At 42.4% G+C, this 18,982-nt stretch overlaps 1 protein-coding gene across 1 annotated transcript; it reads right to left on the minus strand.

Moving 5' to 3' along the window:
- Positions 1-1,251: 1,251 nt before the first annotated feature.
- LOC113126034 (uncharacterized) lies at positions 1,252-18,099 on the minus strand. The gene is made up of 10 exons (XM_026299786.1): positions 17,932-18,099; positions 14,084-14,145; positions 13,703-13,723; positions 13,283-13,555; positions 12,921-13,008; positions 12,552-12,775; positions 11,699-11,986; positions 10,979-11,157; positions 5,554-5,646; positions 1,252-3,700 (listed from the first exon to the last, which is right to left on the minus strand). Exons 2-10 carry the CDS (start codon positions 14,127-14,129, stop codon positions 3,251-3,253), a joined length of 1,662 nt encoding a protein of 553 aa, XP_026155571.1. The 5' UTR covers positions 14,130-14,145; positions 17,932-18,099; the 3' UTR covers positions 1,252-3,250.
- Positions 18,100-18,982: the final 883 nt, after the last annotated feature.

The following is an 18,982-nucleotide window of genomic DNA, read 5'->3' on the forward strand; positions in this document are numbered from 1 at the left end:
GACGCCCGACACTGAGGCAAACTTTGATGAAAGGATCGTGACATGAGTTAGACGTCTCCAGCACTACATGTTAGTTTTCTACAGACTGTGAGCTCGTGGTTAAAGGATCAATGCAGCGTTTTAATAGTATAAAATCTTGCATAAGCATTGTAGTAAGAAATATATTGGTATTGTCACACTATACACATGCAGGTCCCATATTTTTGTATTTACAAGAGTGAAAAAAAAGTCACCAATACTGAGATGTGCTATGTCCAATATCTATTTCTGCTTTATAGGTGTTAGTCATGTTTCAGTGCCATTATCAGTAGTATTGCTTTAGATTTAACTGAAAAACCATCAATCTGTCATCAGTCTTACGTCCTTATCACAGTTTATCTGAATCAATCTGATATTCACACTGTGAACTGTCAGTTCTGGGAGCCTTTAGTGGCACCTTTTCATTTTTATGTAGTGTATATCTGATTAAGTCAAGATGTCCTTGCACAAGCGAGAGCACTGTTCTGTACAGAATTCAGTGACATGTCAGATAAAATACGCAGGTTATGTTACACTCATAATGTTTAAGGACTCAGTCCAAACTACGTTTCCTGAATAAGAATGGAACTAGCTAACCTAGTCATTTGTTATTGTATTTACAGGAGCTGCTACCTATTTCGTACCCATTTAAATTACAGCGTGAACCTTTTGTTTTGAAAGGATCACCTGTGTTTTATTTTGTGCTTCTCTTTTCCAGACACCAAACATCTGTGTCTGTCTGGCTGCTTTTATTTACCCTCAGAGGTATAGGTCATAAATCTTTCAGACGTCTCAGGTTGACATCAGTTCAGCGTGAGGTAGCCATACTGCTAACAGCTGTCAGTGGCACCTTGGGGACACTAGAGCTCTGTCACGATGGGAATCAGGCTGCGTTTCAGCGGATGATGGAGGTGGAAAAGTGTGCAGGTATCTCAGATTGTTCAGATGTGCCTGAAGAGTTTCCTCAGTGGTGTGACTCACTTTCTGTGAAATGTCTTTGGTGTAAATCAGCTTCCAGTGACCTGAATTAGCTAACAGGCATCTTCTGCCACAGGAACAGGGAACTAATGAGTCAACAGCAGTTGTTTGGACTGTGGGAGTTTAATCTAATTGCTGCGTTTGAACCTTTGCCACTTTCTCATCTCTCTCATCTGTATTTGTACAATCCATCATTTTTTTTTTGTCTTTTCTTTTTTCTCAAAACAAATGTGTTTACTGTTGTTTGGTGTGAAATTAAATGAGCTGCTGATTTACCCCAGTCTTCTTATGTAAAACATGTTCCCTGAAGAACAAAACTTATAAAATATACAAAATAAAAGAGAAAATGGTGTTATCCATTTAGAATCTACCTGACTACATTTTCACCACATCCCATGATGCTCTAGGTTATTGGGATTTGAATGACCTGGACTAAATAAGAGCAGCATCCTAGTCAGAGTAGCTGAATACATGTGAACTGAAGTGGCTGTAAACATGTGACCTTTCTAAATTACATTAGTGGGACAACCAATAGTATTACCGGTCCCCTAAATGAGTGGTGGGTTTGAATTCATAAGGAACCTGCACCAAATGTATAGACTCACCACTCAGTTATTATTTTAACCATTAATTCTGAGAATGTGCTCCTGTTTCCCATTTCCTATCTTTCATGAGCTGAATGGACTCATGACTCCATGAAGTGCACTGAATGTCTAATATTGGTGGTTGCTTTGTATGTAACTCCCCCAAGACACACACACACACACACACACACACACACACACACACACACACACACACACTCTTATAATCACGTATTCAGTCTCATTCTGTTGGGGCTGTAGGCTGCATCGTTATCACAGATTGATCCAACTGCGTCTTTCCAGTCACTTCATTTTGGCAAACAACTGGGCTACAATAATAAGAGCTCTGTGAGATGGATGGGGGCTGAGATGAAAATAGGAGGCTTTAAATCATGCAAGTCATTTATCTGTTCCCCGAATAGCACACTGCTCCATCTCTGTCGTCTCTTTTATCACCACTCCTCACTCTATGGTGTCCTTTGAATCCGTCCATCTGCAAAGAGACCAAGAATCCAATTACGTTCTCGGGAGCTGTTCCAAAAGTCCCAGCAGTGTTTCGCGAATTTTGATTTGCTCTCAGGTTTGCGCTCAACTCCGCTGAGGACCAAGAAATAAAAATCAAATGAGAGTAGTTTCTACCATTAGCTGTTGTTCTTGTTTTCTCTGGCATTCATCCCTCAGTGATGTGGTGAGGGCAGTGTGGCGGATGTTTCAACAGGCTTCTTCAGACGTTGCCTTCAAAAGTTGCAGGTTTGACACCCAAGATATAAGAGAAAGGAAAACAGCAACTAGCGCCCATGCAGGGGGGGTGATTTTTAGTCTGGTTGAGCAGGTTCCAGTTTGCAGGTTTTTCAGAAAGAAGATGTTGAAGCTTTTTCTTGTAGATAATGATGAATGAATGCTGAGACAAGCACTCTTGTCTGAGAGGCGGAGACGCTTGTACTGTTAATAGCGGTGTGTGTGTGTGTGTGTGTGTGTGTGTGTGTGGGTAGGATGAAATGCGATCAGTGTGTTTGTCTGATGTCATAACAGACAAAAGTGCTGTCAGAGACAACACTGAGATTTGCCTCAAAAGGGGAGAAATAGCCTTGGTCTTATAAATGTCTGATTATTGACTCTACCTGTCAAAGTGTCAGACTCCTGATGTTTCTGGCAGCTTTTCAACAGGAAGTGGAATCATTTGATCACATTTAGGTGTTTTCTTAAAAGTGCTGAGCGTGTACAAACTTTTTCACACAACTACTTGAGCTTGTGCACCTCTGGCCTGTTGAAGTCTGCATGCAGTCTGCTCTAACATCAGCACTTTCCTGCAGATCTGAACTATGATATCTACTTTAATGTTTAATTTAAATGCATGCATTTTCCATATGCACAGAATTGCTGTGTTCTTTTGATGGAGGATATTCCTTTGCATCTCATTTTTCGGTGTATAGTGCATAAAATTTCCTATTGTGCGTTTTGTGCAACTGCCTTTTTATTGTTTTATTCTAGGCTACACTGATATCCGGATCCAAGCATGAATATTTTGGGATGTTTCAAATGCAGTGATCAGGGCCTTGGTGGTGCTGAGATATGATGAGGTTCTGCGAAATACAGAGCCAGATGGTTGTGAATGTCATTAGTGTGACAGGAGACATGAGCTAAAAAAAACTACACCCTGGTGCATCCTCTCAGGTGCTCGGAGCGGATTCCTCTTTCTGCCCAGCTTCTCCGCTCTCAGCTCCTCCCTCTGTCTTAGCTGAATCCGACGCAGCGGTGCCCCTAGAGGCCGTTCCCGGAGACGCAGCGCTGTGCAGGCTGCCATCGGGGGTGCCAGCTGCAAGCGAGCGAGGATTGGAGGCGGGGCTGGCACTCACGGCGGAGTCAGGGGTCCGGCTGACACTGAGATCTCCGTCGGGGACCATGGTGGCCTCCAGGCTGTCAGAATGAATTCCTTCGGTCACAGCCGTAGGGGAGATGGCATTCAGTAGGGGCTTGTGGGAGGCATAGGTCATTGCAGCATCAGTGTCACTGTCCAGAGGGAGACCAGAGGTTGTGAACTCCACTCCCGAGTCGCTCATCTCCAGAAAGTTATCTGAGGTGAGAGCATGGTAGCGGCCTGGTTTGGACACCTCGAGGCCCTGTGGACAAAGAGGGAACAGGAAGGGAGAGGTGAAGGTCAAAGGACATGAAAGGCAAGAAAACAGAAAGAATATTCAAAGTGGAGGAAATGAAGGAGGGAGGTGCCATGGGATGGAAGGAGAAAAGGAAAAAAGTTGTAAAAATTGAGGTCAGTGAAAAAGCAGCGTGAATAATTAATGTACATGGTTCTAGGAGCATATTAATAGACTTATCCTCCATTACCATGAAGTAATCACTGTTTATTTGCCTTGTTACACAGAGACAACAAAATGTCCAATCCATAAATAAATAATCCACAAAAATAGGTTTAAATATGTTAAAAGAAAATCAGTCAGACTTGTATTAAAGGCAAACACAGTCCTGACTCTACAGACTAGTCTGATGACGGTCGGCTGGTTTAAAGTGAACATTTTTAAATGTTGTTTAATCAATAAGTCAAACACTGCACTGCAACTTTTAGTTAAAGACATCTAGTCAGTTACAACCAGCTAAATGGTCAGATGTTAAATGACTGTATCTAACTTTGATCGTCTGAATGAAAACACTCTGGAACATCAGCTGTAGTTTCATTTTAATGGCTCATGTTAGGACCACATGGTATCTGCAGAAACTCAGACCGACTCAAAGAACTCCCTGAACCTTGTCCACTTTACTTTCTTCATTCCTTCTTATTTCACTTTCACATTATGTCCTTCCTATAAACCCTAATCCAATCTGTTCCACCGCCGAGTGCGCACTGTAAGGTTGATTGCCTTTTAATTACACTTGGCACTGAGGTGACATTATACAGCAGGTAGTTTCTGCCAAGCAATCTCAAATACCAGGATGGTTAATGATCTTTGTGTTTTTAAATGTGTTTTCTATTGATACACTTCTTTGGAGGAAAACTTCCCTGACAGTACACCGCTGTTTTTAATCAGGATTTTGGACACAGATGGTTGTGCTGCAGCTTGTTCTCATGACCAAGACTTCACTCTGGGATGTTATAGCATGTACGTCTCTTATCAGAATAGTTATTCAGCCTAAAACACTGTTTGTTTTCACGCCTGGACTAAATAATCATACATGGTGATGAGTTATTAGAGCTGGAGTTGTTGTTTGAGCCCGGATTAAACCTGTGATACCTGATTTTTGTGGCCAGTCAGGGGCAGAAGAAAGATGAATACATGTGAAGAAACATGACATATCATGATGTCGTAAATTGATCTTCTTCTTCTCCTCTGGGCTGCTCCCTTCAGGGGTCACCACAGCCAATCATCTGCCTCCATTTAACCCTATCCTCTGTATCCTCCTCACCCACACCAACTATCCTCATGTCCTCCTTCACTACATCCAAGAACCTCCTCTTTGGTCTTCCTCTAGGCCTCCTTCCTGGCAGCTCTAACCTCAGCATCCTTTTACCAATGTATTCACTGTCCCTCCTCTGAACATGTCCAAACCATCTCAATCTGGCTTCCCTGGCTTTTTCTCCAAAACATCTAACATGAGCTGTCCCTCTGATGTCCTCATTCCTGATCCTATCCATCAGGATGTCATAAATTAACATAGTTAGAAAACACATCCTGTTGTTATGGAGCAACGTTTTCATTCATCTGGAGCCGTGTTAGTCACCACCATGTTACTGGAAATACCGTATTCACTCTCTTATAGATTTGATTTTGGTTTCTACCAAAACCAGAGGAAAATATGTGACTTGCTCAGGGCAAAGCTGTGGTTCATCACAACAGGCGATGTCTTTCATGGTAAATGTTATGATTTCACATATCCTGTTAAAAACATTTGATTATAGCAGCTTTAAATACAACCTGGTGTTATTTTGATCCTTAGTGATAATAACTTATCCATCACTGACCTTGATGGTGACTTCAGTGCTCTCTGAAGGTTGGTCACACACAGACTGCATCAGAGATTCCTCAGTAAACCTGGTGTAGGCCTCATGGACCACCTGCATGTCCAGACCAGCACACACACAAAGATACACACACACACACACACAGGGGACATGTCAAAATGTGACCACAACAATGTAACGTCCCAGTAATGTACACAACTAATGCAACACACACACACACACACACACACACACTAGGCACATTAAACTGCACAGAAAGCTCCTAAATACAGACACTGAAGGCAAACACTCGAGACGTGACTGAGACGAGATGCTTCGTTTGTCTTCATGGAGCTGGAGGTTGAGAGGAAACAGCTGAAGGAGCTGTGATCTTTCTAAAAGCCTGCTCCTCCTTCACAGTGCAGGGAGGTGAAAGGCAGAAGGAGACAAGACTATACTTTGTTTGAAAAGGAAAAGTAGGAGAAGAGGAGAGGGAGCAAAGTTGGAGGAAAAATGGAGGCAGTTTGAGAGAACGAGGGAAGAGATAAAGTGAAGTAGCTCGAACAGAGATAGGAAAGCAGCCATTTGATATTTGAATATATTTTGGAGAAAGTGAAACATTTTGAAGATATGTGCTGACACTTAACGCAGCCTGTGATTTACTGTGTAACGTTAAATTCCAAGGATTGTAAATGCTGAGTGTCTACAGTGAACAGCACTGGCAAATAACAAAGATCAGGAAAAACAATGTTATTTTTACTGTGTAATTAAAATGTTAAACAGGGAGAGAAGCCACACATTATATATATTATATCATTATTTACCTTATCTTTTAGGTTTTTTATATTCTGCTACACAGTAGTATTGCTTTCTACAACATATATTTTCTGCAGTTTTGTTTACCACTACTGTCTAGTGTTGCTACTCTGCTGTTTTTCCTACTGTACACTATAAACTGTGAGCTGTATTATAAAGTCGCCTGATATGTTGAAACGCAGCAGGAGACTGTTGGAATTAATCACAGGTAGAGAGACAGAAGGGAGAGAGGGGGAGGAATGTGGAGTCAAGTGCAGACGTGATTGATCTGAGCTTCACGTCAGTCTCTTTGGTTAAATCCTGATAGATCGTTGACATCTGTCTGTTCTCAGATCAATGAGGAAATCCATAACACGCCTGAGCGACTGACACCCAGAGCAGCCACTGTCATCTCAACCTCCACCGTCAATATGCAAACACACACATTTTAAGCATTTGTACACACTCACAGTAGAGTGCTGCATGTGGATTTTCACACACATGACAACAGACAAAAACACACACGATACTGCACGTAAACATATACACTGAGATATAAGGGTGTATAAGCTGCTGCTTTAATATTTATCCCATATTGATCTGCAGTCATCAGATTCACACACTAGTCTTTATGCACTGAAGCATGTTCTGGTTATGTTTCACTTTTAATAGTAACATTTTAACATGTAACATTTTAAAGAGGCACAGCTACTTATTAAATGGGATCTTATTAAAAATGCTATATGCAAGAAAAAAGCTAATACAGTTAATTTGAATATCTAAAAAAAACTTACTGCGACCTGTTCAGTTTCTAGTGATGCTCTAATGATGCAGTTCTGTCCATAGGTCGCTGTATGAAATTACAAAACAGCATCCCTCTCTAGAGAATAAATCCAACAGACACTGGTGGTCAAAGGTGAAATATCTCAACAGCTGCACGATGGATTGACTTTTCCTGCAGCACCACCATGAGGTTAATATTTGTAGCTCTGACTGATGTAATAACTCTGATCTCTTTTTCTTCAGCTCCATCATCAGGTCAAAGTGTCTGATCCTTTGGTTTATGACCAAATACCTGCACGTCTAACGTTGCTGCCTCAGCTAAAATGACGAACGTGGCCTATGTAACATCAGCATATTAGCACATCAGCATCAACAGACCCACAAACCACTGGTGCGATGGAGAAAATGTATTGAATAGTTACAAGTACAGCCAGAAAAGTCAGTAATTAAGTTAATGACCGGTGATATTTGGGAGTAAATGTAGAAGCAGCACACCACAGTGTCTCAGCGTCATGTTTATCAGCTAATGCACAGAAACTGGACCAACACAAACCGAACAGAGAAACACACCCACGGACTGTTTGGGCGAGCAGGTGATGATGCAGTGACAGTTAAAAATAAACCTGCTGTGCATCACAGAAGCTTTAATAAAGATGATTCAAACAGTTTAATCACACAACACCAGCACAGACACCCACACACACTGTTCACATGGAGATTAAACCTGAGATTTACCCGCACAAGCAAACAACACGTGAGAAATATGAGCATGTGTGGCCTCAGCCATAGCAGCTAAACACCCACACACTGTACGTTACATGTTTGAGCCTGATGTGTGTCTCAGCAGTGAGAACAGACAGAAAGAGATGGAAATAAAATATGTCACTGATGTTGGATCAGCTGAGCTGTTACATACAGTTACACACACACGTTACAAACAATAATACTAGAGAGATATGAAACTTCACAACAGGATATTTAGTCTCTATCCTGAACTTTACCATCTAATTCAAGTGAACGTCTAATCAAGTGAAAAGACCTGACCTCATTTCTCTCGTTTCACAAACTGGATCAAAGCCCAGCAGAAACAGCTCGTCCTTTTCACTTGGTTTGAGAAATGTGAGATACCAAGAACAAATATTGGATTAAGTGACTGATGCACCAGGACCTGGGTCAAAGCTGAATCTAAAATCCTGAAAGGCTGTTCAGCCAATAAAGTTTCAGTGAAATGTTGTGGTATAACTGGCCTCCTGTGCCCAGACCTTAAATATTGATCTTTGGCTCTAACAAGCAAAAAAAGCAAAAGGCTTTGGATTGAAGTGATATTTGACTCCAATAACAACAAACTATAGCACATGGTTTAATATTCACCTGACTCCCTTTAGTTCATTTCAACAAAACAGCTATTTTGATGTGGACTCTTATTGCAGAATACCTCAATTATGAATAACGTTTAACTCAAGAAAGAACCGACTGGTGTGAATTGTATAAATATATAAAGTCATTCTTGCACAGCTCAGTCACATGAAGATGGAAAGTCTAATAGGATCACAGAGACAGTGTGTCCCAAGTCGTGGTGCCAGATCCACTTTAGGTAGTTCAGTGACTTTTTGTCAAATTAAGTCTTTAATCAACTTCTGCCTCTTCATTAAGATTGATAACAGTTTCTCCTGGAGCGAAGCGTCCAGGGTTTATTTAGTGCGTATATTTAAAGGCTATATTTCATCCCAAAGGCACCAAACTGAGCATACATGTCTTGAAACTGTCACCAATAATCTCGTCATAAAACAGCAGGTTGATCAAGGAACTTATTTGCCACAAAAGCAGCACATTTCTTATGAATATGAGGAAGAAAGAGCAGGGGGAGAAGCCAGAACACAATCCTCTCACCAAGAAAAGGCTCCGTCTGACGCTCCTTAAGGTAAGAGAGAGAAATGCAACGCACAGGCGACAGAGTTAGCTGGGGCGTCCGGCTGAGAGCCCTGTTTTCACAACACTACTCTGATTTCACTCAACACTTGTGAAACTAAACCAGAATTAAAAACATCATTTATCACTTCGGATTCCTCCGATTAAACACAGAAACATGTTACACACTAAACAAGACAGGAAGTAAAGTCCGTCCACATTTATCCAACAAATCCGACTAGTTCCTGTCTGTTGTGGAAGCCCAGATTATTTTATTTTACCCCAAACTTGAATCAAACTCAAATCGACAGTGGTGGCAGCTGCACGACGCAAATACCTGATGTAAATTGTGTTAGCTCTGGAGCTAATTTAGGACCACATAGCAGATGCACTACAACACACATATGGTGGCAATGAAAAAGACAACAAAGACAAACATAACATTAATATGCACTTCAGAGTTAAAAGGTCTCATGTGACAAATGTGTGGAAAATTCATTATTAGCTGGATCGAACAGAGTAAGAATGTGGTCAAACTGGTTTTTCCTCAGCTCAAATGGAGATTTACAGTTTAAAGTTAGTAACATGACATGTTATATAAACATCAGCTGAAAGTTTCTGCACAGCAATCAGTGTCTGCAGGCATTTTACAGTGAGTGAGCCGTCTGTCTGCAGCGGCTTTTTAATTGATTCATGAGTGCAATCAGTTTAAAAGATCATTTAGTGGGGATGGGAAGGATGAGTTGGTTCAAATGATCCAATAATTTAATCAATCAACCATTTGGCAAAGTAGTTGATGGGTCTGATTATTAGTTTTACAATAATCCCATAAGCATAATTTAGTTTGGCTAAATGACTTTTAAATTAAAAAGGTTTAAAATAACAATCGGTCAATCAGCTCATTTTAACCACATCATATCCAGAGTTTTGAGAACCTGTGCTGATAATATTAACTCTTTAATAACACTCTGCTGTTCAGTGTGTCAGACCCTTTTTCATGCAATTGATCTGAACATATTTCTTATATCATCTGTTCTTCTATTGAACTGCTATCCCTCAGCAGAGCCATCGATTCCTCAGCCCAGTGTTTTTATGGGTGAGTCATTTGTTTATAATGGCTTTTTAATTGCTCCATAAATTCAACTGGTTTTTAAAAAAAATCCCCAACAGGGAATGTTGAATCGACGTTTTGTTGACAGAAAGGTTAAATGTCAACTCTCCGAAACACCCAATCGGTCAGTCAATCATTCAGGATTCAACAGGTGAACAGATGGAGAGAAAAACAACCTCCAGGCTCAGCATCATGTCTGAGAACTTAAATCTTAGTGAAAGAGATTTATTCAAAACTGGCATTTTAAGAATGACGGACATGGTGGTGATGGCATCTCAAATAGAAAAAGATTAAAACCTGAAATTTACTTTAAAAACTAACTAATAAACAATTATGCAAGTGACATGATGTTTTTATATTCCACATACAGGAACTCCTTCTGTCCATTAGCATTTACATTAGCTTTTAGATATTGAGCTGCTGCTCTGCTTTATGCTACTGAAGGCTGCTCCTAATAAGGACAAGTTCACAAACAGTAGGCTGTGACAGAAGTACGAAGGTAAAAAAAACAGACCCAAAGAGCAGTACTGGACATATTATGTTTTCTCTGAACTGTTCTCGGCCATGTTGGCGTCTTTGATTTGGCTCCAACCAGTCGGGCCACGTCCAGCTCTGCAGGGGAGGAGATGGACCAGCTGACCATCCTGGCTCCCACAGCAGGAACACAACCATCCTTTCAGTCCTTTCCCAGCCAACACACACAAACACACACCACACTTTTACACCACATGATGATTTTTGCCTACAAACCCACTCCTTCACCAGATCCATGTCCCATTCCCACTGCAGTGGCCCAACAATACTCCTCCATCACAGAGAAATGATGTACATGCACTAGGTGGGTGTTACCTGTCTAAAAGCCTCGCCGTCTCTCTTGCCAGACTGCTGAGCAATGAGCATCAGCTTCTTGTTCTTTTCATTCCTCTTATGCACTTTATAGAGACAGGACAGCAGGCACACCAGCAGCATGAAGGCGATCAGGCCCAGCAGGGAGAGGATGGCCACAGTCAGGGGCGGCAGCTTATAGGCTGGGAGCAAGACGAGGATCATTTATTTATTATTTCATTTCTTCTTCTACTTTTAAAAAAAAGAGTTCTACAGCACCACATGCACAGTGTTGTACATCCTTAAGGCCGTCGTGCCACAGTTTGATCATTTGTTTTTGAGGAAACTGTTCAGGTGCAAAGTTCAAACTACTCCATGACAATATGCTGTAAGGCTGCTCCACCTCTTCCTACATGTGTCATAAAACTGATGGGTTTCTTTAAAGGGAACTAATTTTACATGAAGTCTGGTACGTTTTACTGTATCGTAAGAACACTGAGGAAAAATACAATAAATTTGTTATGGTTGTAAAAAACATGTGAGGAAGAAGTGAGGTTATAAGACCTCTCATTCCTGCTTGACGTTAACTCATAAGCTTCTTGGTTACATCTGAATCTCTGACCTGAAGTGGAGTCTTATTCTCTGTCCATTAGCAGACAGTGGTACAGGAGTGCAATGCTATATCAGACTAAATGGCGTCTCATAAAGGGTCTGGATTTTTGGTTGGCAGGTGTTTTCTCTTACCGTCTACTTCTATGTAGACATGAGCCACAGGGAAGCCAGACAGGTCTGTCACTTTGAAGACCCCAGCGTCAGCCACGTGGAGGTTATTCATGATGAGTTCTGACCCGTCCACACTCAGCCTGCCCTCCAGCTGAGGGTCCAGCTGTGGCACCAAGATCCCCCCGTCCACGACGACCCGGTACTGATTGTCTGACTTGGACCTGTAGAAGATGTTTACATTGGAGTGGTGCACGTAGAGTTTCATCTTCAGGTTTCCTCCATAAGGCAGGTGCAAGAAGTTCTGGTGCTCTGAAACAACAGAGTTTACAGTTTTTATTACTGCAATCATGACCCCCTAGGGGGTCTTCTTTTTTAGCATGCAGAAACTGTTGTGTCTCAGTCCTCAGTTACTAGATTTTGCTCCATGACCGTCATCAATGTAAGTTACATGTGTTCTTGATATATTTTTATCTCTATCCTACTCTTCACTGCTGCTGCAGCCTGGAATCCCAGCAGGCAGGTTTAACCTCATTTTACATACATTAAATAAAGACTTTAAGACCTTTGCTGAGACGAGGCATTAGGATTTGGTACAGGAATTACAGTCAGGAATAAGGTAATGCTGACAGTGACTCCGGGCCAAGAGGAAAATATGCCGGGTGAAAAACACTGGTTGGCGTTTTCACGACAAAACTCCCACTTAGTGAGAACTATGAAGGCTTAGCTCCACCAGAGGTCTGACTCATGTTTCTCAGCACAGTCATGAGTAACACTTAAATCAAATAATGCCAGAGTTTACAGAACAACACGTCCACATGGGATTAATTGTTCAGTGACAGTTAAACCTGAGGGGATGCAGCAAAACACTCGTCACCTCTGACATTCAGACAGTTCCTCCTCTTGGCTTTGCCTTCACGGTCCAGGACCGTAAAGCTCCCCTCGTCCGTCATCCTGACTGAGTGCAGCGTCACCCGTTTCTCCGACACACTCAGACGTCCCACATAATTTTCCGCCACCTTGGTCTGATTGTACAGCACCATGGGCGGAGCCTCTGTAGTTTGCTGTATCTCCGTCTGATTGGCATGAATGGGACTGGGCCTTAACATGGAGAGAACATATGACATGAACGTCTAACACATCAGTGTAAATCCAGCTGAAGCTACATTTCTGCCCCTTCCTTCCTAGTTGGTTTTCAATTTGAGCCTGAACCTGCTAAAGGATCCGTCGTTCTTTCATTGCTGACCTGAACTCCAGGGTGATGGGGCCTTCGACATGGTTGAGATGGATGTAGTAAGTTTCTCCGTACTTCACCACTTGCTCCAGAGCACAGTCTGGTCAACGACATGACATGAGGTCAAAGCAGGATCTTTGTGACAGAAGCTGGAAGTGTGTCATGATGTGGGGAAATCATTGTGTACACATATCAATTACTGTACGGTTCCTTCACTCTAACTCTTCAGAAGATAACACATTACTTTGAACAGTTCTCATCCTGTTAATCAGGACTGAAGGTAGAAACTAAACTAAACTAAATAACAATGCTGCATTTTTACAGTTGAATTTAGGGCCATTGTTAATCTGTGTCGACACAAACGGGCAGCTTACCCCGAACGATGAGGACGAGGCGCTTAACTGTGCCGGGACTGTTGTTGTTCCTGATGACGTACACGCCCTCGTGCTCCTCCTGGACGTCCTCCAGCACCAGGTGGCCCAGAGAGTTCAGATGGGCCCATGGGTTCACCACCTGGCCCTCCCGCATCAGAACCACCTCATATGAGTTATTGGTCCTGGGTTTAAACACAACCTCTCCAGCGTTCCCAGGCGGGACATCGATGTGAATGTCTTCCCCAAAAAACGCTGTCCTGTGTTCCTCTTTGACTGGAAGAAACAATCAGGACGTCTGATTGGATTTGACAGATAACCTCATTCCTTCTTTACTCTCTTTACACTATTTCTGTCATGCATATCATCTGCTAATCCTCAAAAAGCATGCTTAGTCATGCATTACAGTCCAAACTATTTTACCTTTGAGAGATGCTGACACAACTGTGAAAGAAAAGAGAGTTTATTTTAAACTGCGTCCGCTGAGTTTAACAAAGTCTGAGTTCCTTTGTTCCGAGTGAAAAAAAACCAAACAACTTCCACAAAAAAGTCTGAAAGCTTTTGAAATGTAAATGTCTCACATAATGGCACCTAAAAATACGCTACATGTAAACACTCTGACTCCTCCAAGAAAAGAAAAGCAAGCAAATGAAACAGATCACAATGTAATTTAGTTTCTTTGGTGTGGTTTTCACAGAATCTGTGCTAATCATTACGCTGAAACAAATCTGGATTTGCAAACGTCTGTTTCAGCCGTTCATTTATCCAACCTAGTCCCAAGTGACTGATTATATTTGTGCTTACCGGTGCAGAACAGGGCACTAAACACTGCAGCGCTGATTACTTTCATCCTGAATAGTCAGTCTCTGCAAAAAAGACACCCACACACGACAAGCAGAAAAGTTTTTATAGCATGATGATGGTTCCAAACAATCCATTAAAGTTTCTAAAAAGAGATAATTATATCCAAATTAAATTTATTTGCCATAATAATGAGGTTAGCTTGAGGAAAAGATATTTTGAATTGTGCTGAGACTACAGGGTTTGTTGTTTAATTGACAACACCTCAACACCCCAAGAACGAATCATGCCAACTTCAATCTGCGTCTCCTTCTCTGCACGAAACAGCATTTCACAAATTAGCTCTTCAAATACCTTAGGGAGGGCGCTGCCAACACTCCTCGACAACAAAATCTATACTGCTGCTCTAAAGTTAAATACACTATCAAGCCAACTTTATGGATGAAGTGTCTCTGAGGCAGACAGAGGCCGGTGCTGGTCCAAGACAAGACTCTGTGGTGAGCTGAAGAGCAGCTCTTCATGTCTCCTGTGATGAGAGGAGCCACTCATGACCATAAACTGGGCGGAGGCAAGGAGGAAGACACAGAAACAAAGAGCGAAGGGAGAGAAGGTACATGGGAGGAAGAGGAGGAGAGATGTCCCTGCACACAGTGAGTGCTGACCCCTGGGAGACAGTGAGATGGACAGGAGCCAGCTGGCATGAGTTACCACTGCTGCACTGGATTAGACTAAGCTGTAGTAGCACAGATGTATTAAGGTGGAATAATTAGATGGATGGATAGTGGGAGGCACAAGAGGAGGTGGAGATGTGAATGGAAACATCACTACTTTCCTCAAAGGACTCTGCTTCTTCACGCTCAGGCAGAACTAGTTCGAGAAAAAAGTGTTTTTTCAGAACAGAAGCCACAATAAAAAAATGACTCCTACATATGTTTTCTGTATTTTATATTTTCCTGAGAAAACACATCAGTGTACATTTGGATTTTGCAGGTTCTGACAGTGGAATCAGGTTGGAAAGGAGTCGCTTCAGATCCAGTATGAAGAGGAAGAACTTGAACATGAGAACATGAACAAGAACATGAGACCATGTGTGTGTTGGATTAAGCTGACTGGAAATCTGAATATATTGCATTTCCATTAAATTTGTTTGTACCAACACTAACACTATGCCTACAGTTACACTGACACTCAGACGACAACAAGCGATAGACTCATTTCCAACGTCATTCCAGTCTCGACATCAGCCCTAATGGGGCTGGTTTCAGACCGTAGAGGAGACTCTCAGACTTTCAGGGGAAAATGCCACATAATTGGGTGATAATGTCCAGACTTATTGAATCTTCTCCATAAGATCAACATGTTAGTGACGGCTGGGGAGTGTTTGTTTTATCTTTTTGACATTAGTTCTCCTGCTGAATATGTGCTGTCTCACAGATCTGTCTGTAAAAGTTATGAAGCAGATTTCATAGTTCTGCACCAAATTTGGAAACATGTCATTTTCCTGTTTGTGTTTAGTGCAGAGAGAGAGAGAGAACAATAAAAAGCCATATGTCTGTCAGATTACAGCACTATTCAAGAATAAAACATTTTTAAAAAGCCCATCTACTTTCTCTCTTCACATCAGCCGTTGCAAAGTGACTTGAAATGACGCTCTGACATTAAAGTGGGAAGAAAATTAGCTTAAAAGGCTTTTAGTCCTTCACAGGATCACAGTGATCATAGCATCTTTTCTAATCGCTGCCCTGTGAAGCAGGTGAGCCGCCTCGCTATAAAGAGCCATTAGCTCATTGCATGTGTGAGTGCTGGTGCCCGCTGCAAATCATAGGTTTGAATCACTGATGGAGAGGAAAGTAGGTCTGACAGGAAAATGAAAGGCTGCTTATGTAAAAATGGACATATTCTCACAAACTGACATATGAAATATGAATTCAGTGACGTCAGGGGCAGCGGCTGTACAGCTAAAAAATAAGACAGGAAGTGCTGTAAGCAGTTTGCATTAAACCAGCAGGGGATCTTTGTCAAACTTCCCTACACAAACTAAAAAGAGTCTCTGCTGTCCAGAGGGTGGGGCTGTGGGAATAAAGAACATTTAAAGCATTTTCAAACAGCAGCACAAGCTCAGTGTGAATTTAATACAAACTGGAGGGATGATGAATTTGTCAGTGTCTTTGCTTTTCTAAACTGTGCACAGGTGGTGAAATTAGGGGTGAAAATCGATGTCTTGGACAAAAGCATCAGCGGAGAAGCCTGTGACACAGATCACCACTGTCTGGATGTGACTAAACAGGGTCACTGCTCTCCAGTCTCCTGTTATGACCAATTAGATCAATCAAACTGAGCGTCTGGGTGAGGTGTGTGTGAAGTGTGTGTGGAGTGTGTGTGAAAGGCGAGGAGGTGACAACTTTCAGGCTGATCTCATCATAATATCGTTCAATCTGACTGAGTTTGTTCTCCTTCACACAGACCAGGAGGGCGGCAGCATCACTTCTCCACCCTCTCATCTTTCTGCTTCCTCTGAAACACTGTCTTGTCTTCCATTTGTTGTCTTCTCTAATAACCTCCTGATTCCTATTAGCAGTTTTGCCATTAGGTGGTTTCTCCTTACTGTTCCCACAGCTCTCTCTCTCTGCCATTGCTGCTAAGTGCTAATTTTATTACCTTGGGTTTTACAGCATTAGTGTCCTGGTGCAGAGATTCTGCCGTGCATCTATTTGTCCTGATCTTAGTGAATAATATAATGATTTCAATACTAGAACCTTAAATTCTGAACATTAAAACCTCCCATCTCTCCTCCGGACCTGCCCCCTACACTTTCCTCCTCTGCACCTCCACCTCCACTCCCCCTCCTCACCCTTTACGCAGCCCATAAAGCCAGGAGCAGCTGCTGGTGCAGCCAAGGGTGTGTCATGAATGGGGGTTGTCCCACTACAGGGATGGAAGAGAAAAGAGGGGGAGAATGAGAATAAATGATGAATGAACCAGAGGTCTGTGCGTAATGTTGGCCTATAATTAGGACTAAAACCTTTAGTTCCTTCCCAAACGTCCCTTGAATGAAGGTTTGTGCCTCTGCACACCCTAAACCCTGCAATCCTACAACGTGCAGCAAAAATCAGCAGATCTCACACTGGGGGAGATTCGTGATGTTCCTTCAGATAAGACCTGTTCCTTTGAGACCTGTTCCATGAGATCCCGGGAAATGCCCTCGTTCCTCAGTCATCCCTACTCTCATATGTGACAAATACTGAGTCAGCGGCTCTAATGTGCCGTAGTGTGCCCCGGTACGTTGCGTAACAATCTCCAATGGGATGAACCAGAAAATACCCCTGGATTCAGACGGTACATCCCGCACACGGGACATGATACTGCACCACAGACCGAACCACCACCATATGCTGTGTTCAAACCACCTCCGGTTACCAGCCCCGGTGTGTGTTTTCTAAAAGCAGCAGCACAAAAGAGGCAATTTTACAGAATTCACCCAAAAGTGACACAAAGGAGCAGGAGGCCACCCAGCGCACAAAGACCTGATCAGATAACCGTCTGGGTAAAACATCTGGGCTCCTGCTGTGAAACTGCACCGTCTTTACTTTAATATAATAACCATTAACCTCAAGAACCTGCTTCCTGTCTGCAAAGCGTGAATTGTTTCATTCCTTATGAGAGGAGATGCCTGTAGTCGCTCCATCGTGCGCGCCTCGGCTGCTGTTGGTTACACGCCCTGAATGAGCCTGGTCCGCTCAGCAATAGGAAAAAACTGCAGAATTTAACCCACTACCTCCCTGTCTGAACGGAATCCCGAGAAAAACACCAGTTTATTTATAATATAATTCATAAAGCGTGATGATAATTACCTTTGTCAAGCCTCGGTTCCGAAAATCTCTGGACTGGGAGGGGCTCAGGAGTTATGCTTTCTGGAAATCTCCTTTTTCTCCCTTTACTTCATTAATCTCGTCCACCCCATCACCCCCAGCCCGGCAACAACAGACTTCAACGGGACCAGAACGGGAGCAGCTGGAGAGTTTTCGGTTGATCTCGGGTTTGTGGACCATTTGTGATCGGCGGTCCTCGGGACGCCTCGGTAAAAACCGTCAATTCTGGCTCGAAGCCACAAGCAGCCACTCTGCAGTTCATCCTCAGGCCACAAATACACGACTCCTCCATCCATCCATCGATCTATGTATCCAGTCTGTTCTGATAAAGTGGATGAGTGTGTTATTGCCTGTCTGCAGGATCAGTGTCAGTCATCTGTCCCTGCCCTATATGACCCCTATATGACCCCTAATGACCCCACAGTTCTGCTGTAATTGTTAGAAACCTGATTAATCAGATGTTAATTTGGACTTTGGCAACTTGTGAGGGACATTTTTCACTCTCGTTGTAATTAAAACAAATGAGTGCAGCCTTACACTGACAGCTGTTTTCAGAAATCAGCTCTTACTCCGTTTATTATGATAAGAAGTGTAATCACTTCCTGGAAGCTCACGCTGAAAAAGCCTTTGCAGACGCACTAAAAGCTGGTCATTAATAAAAACTGACAGAACAAAGGGTTTTCTTTATGCCTCTTTATTTCTCCCAAATGTTTCACAGTCAGTGAGATCCCAGATGAAGCGGCTCCACAGGAACAGTGAGGCACAAACATAAAGGTCCAACACAAATGACGTCCGTTTGATCTGAACACAAAGTGTCGTGGCTCAGACTGAACACAATAATAAACTGTGCTGATTTTGATTGGACACTGTTACAGGATTAAACAGCAAAAATCATGTTTTTACTTTTCCTTTCAAAATAAAAGGCAGCCATAACGACAAGAATTAGAAGTTGCACTGTGGAACTGATTATTTCTGGACAATGTCAGATTCAGATGCACAAAACAGCTGGTACTTCTCACTGTGATGAGATAAA

This window comes from Mastacembelus armatus, chromosome 11, assembly GCF_900324485.2.
Source record: "Mastacembelus armatus chromosome 11, fMasArm1.2, whole genome shotgun sequence".
Taxonomy (NCBI): Eukaryota; Metazoa; Chordata; class Actinopteri; order Synbranchiformes; family Mastacembelidae; genus Mastacembelus; species Mastacembelus armatus.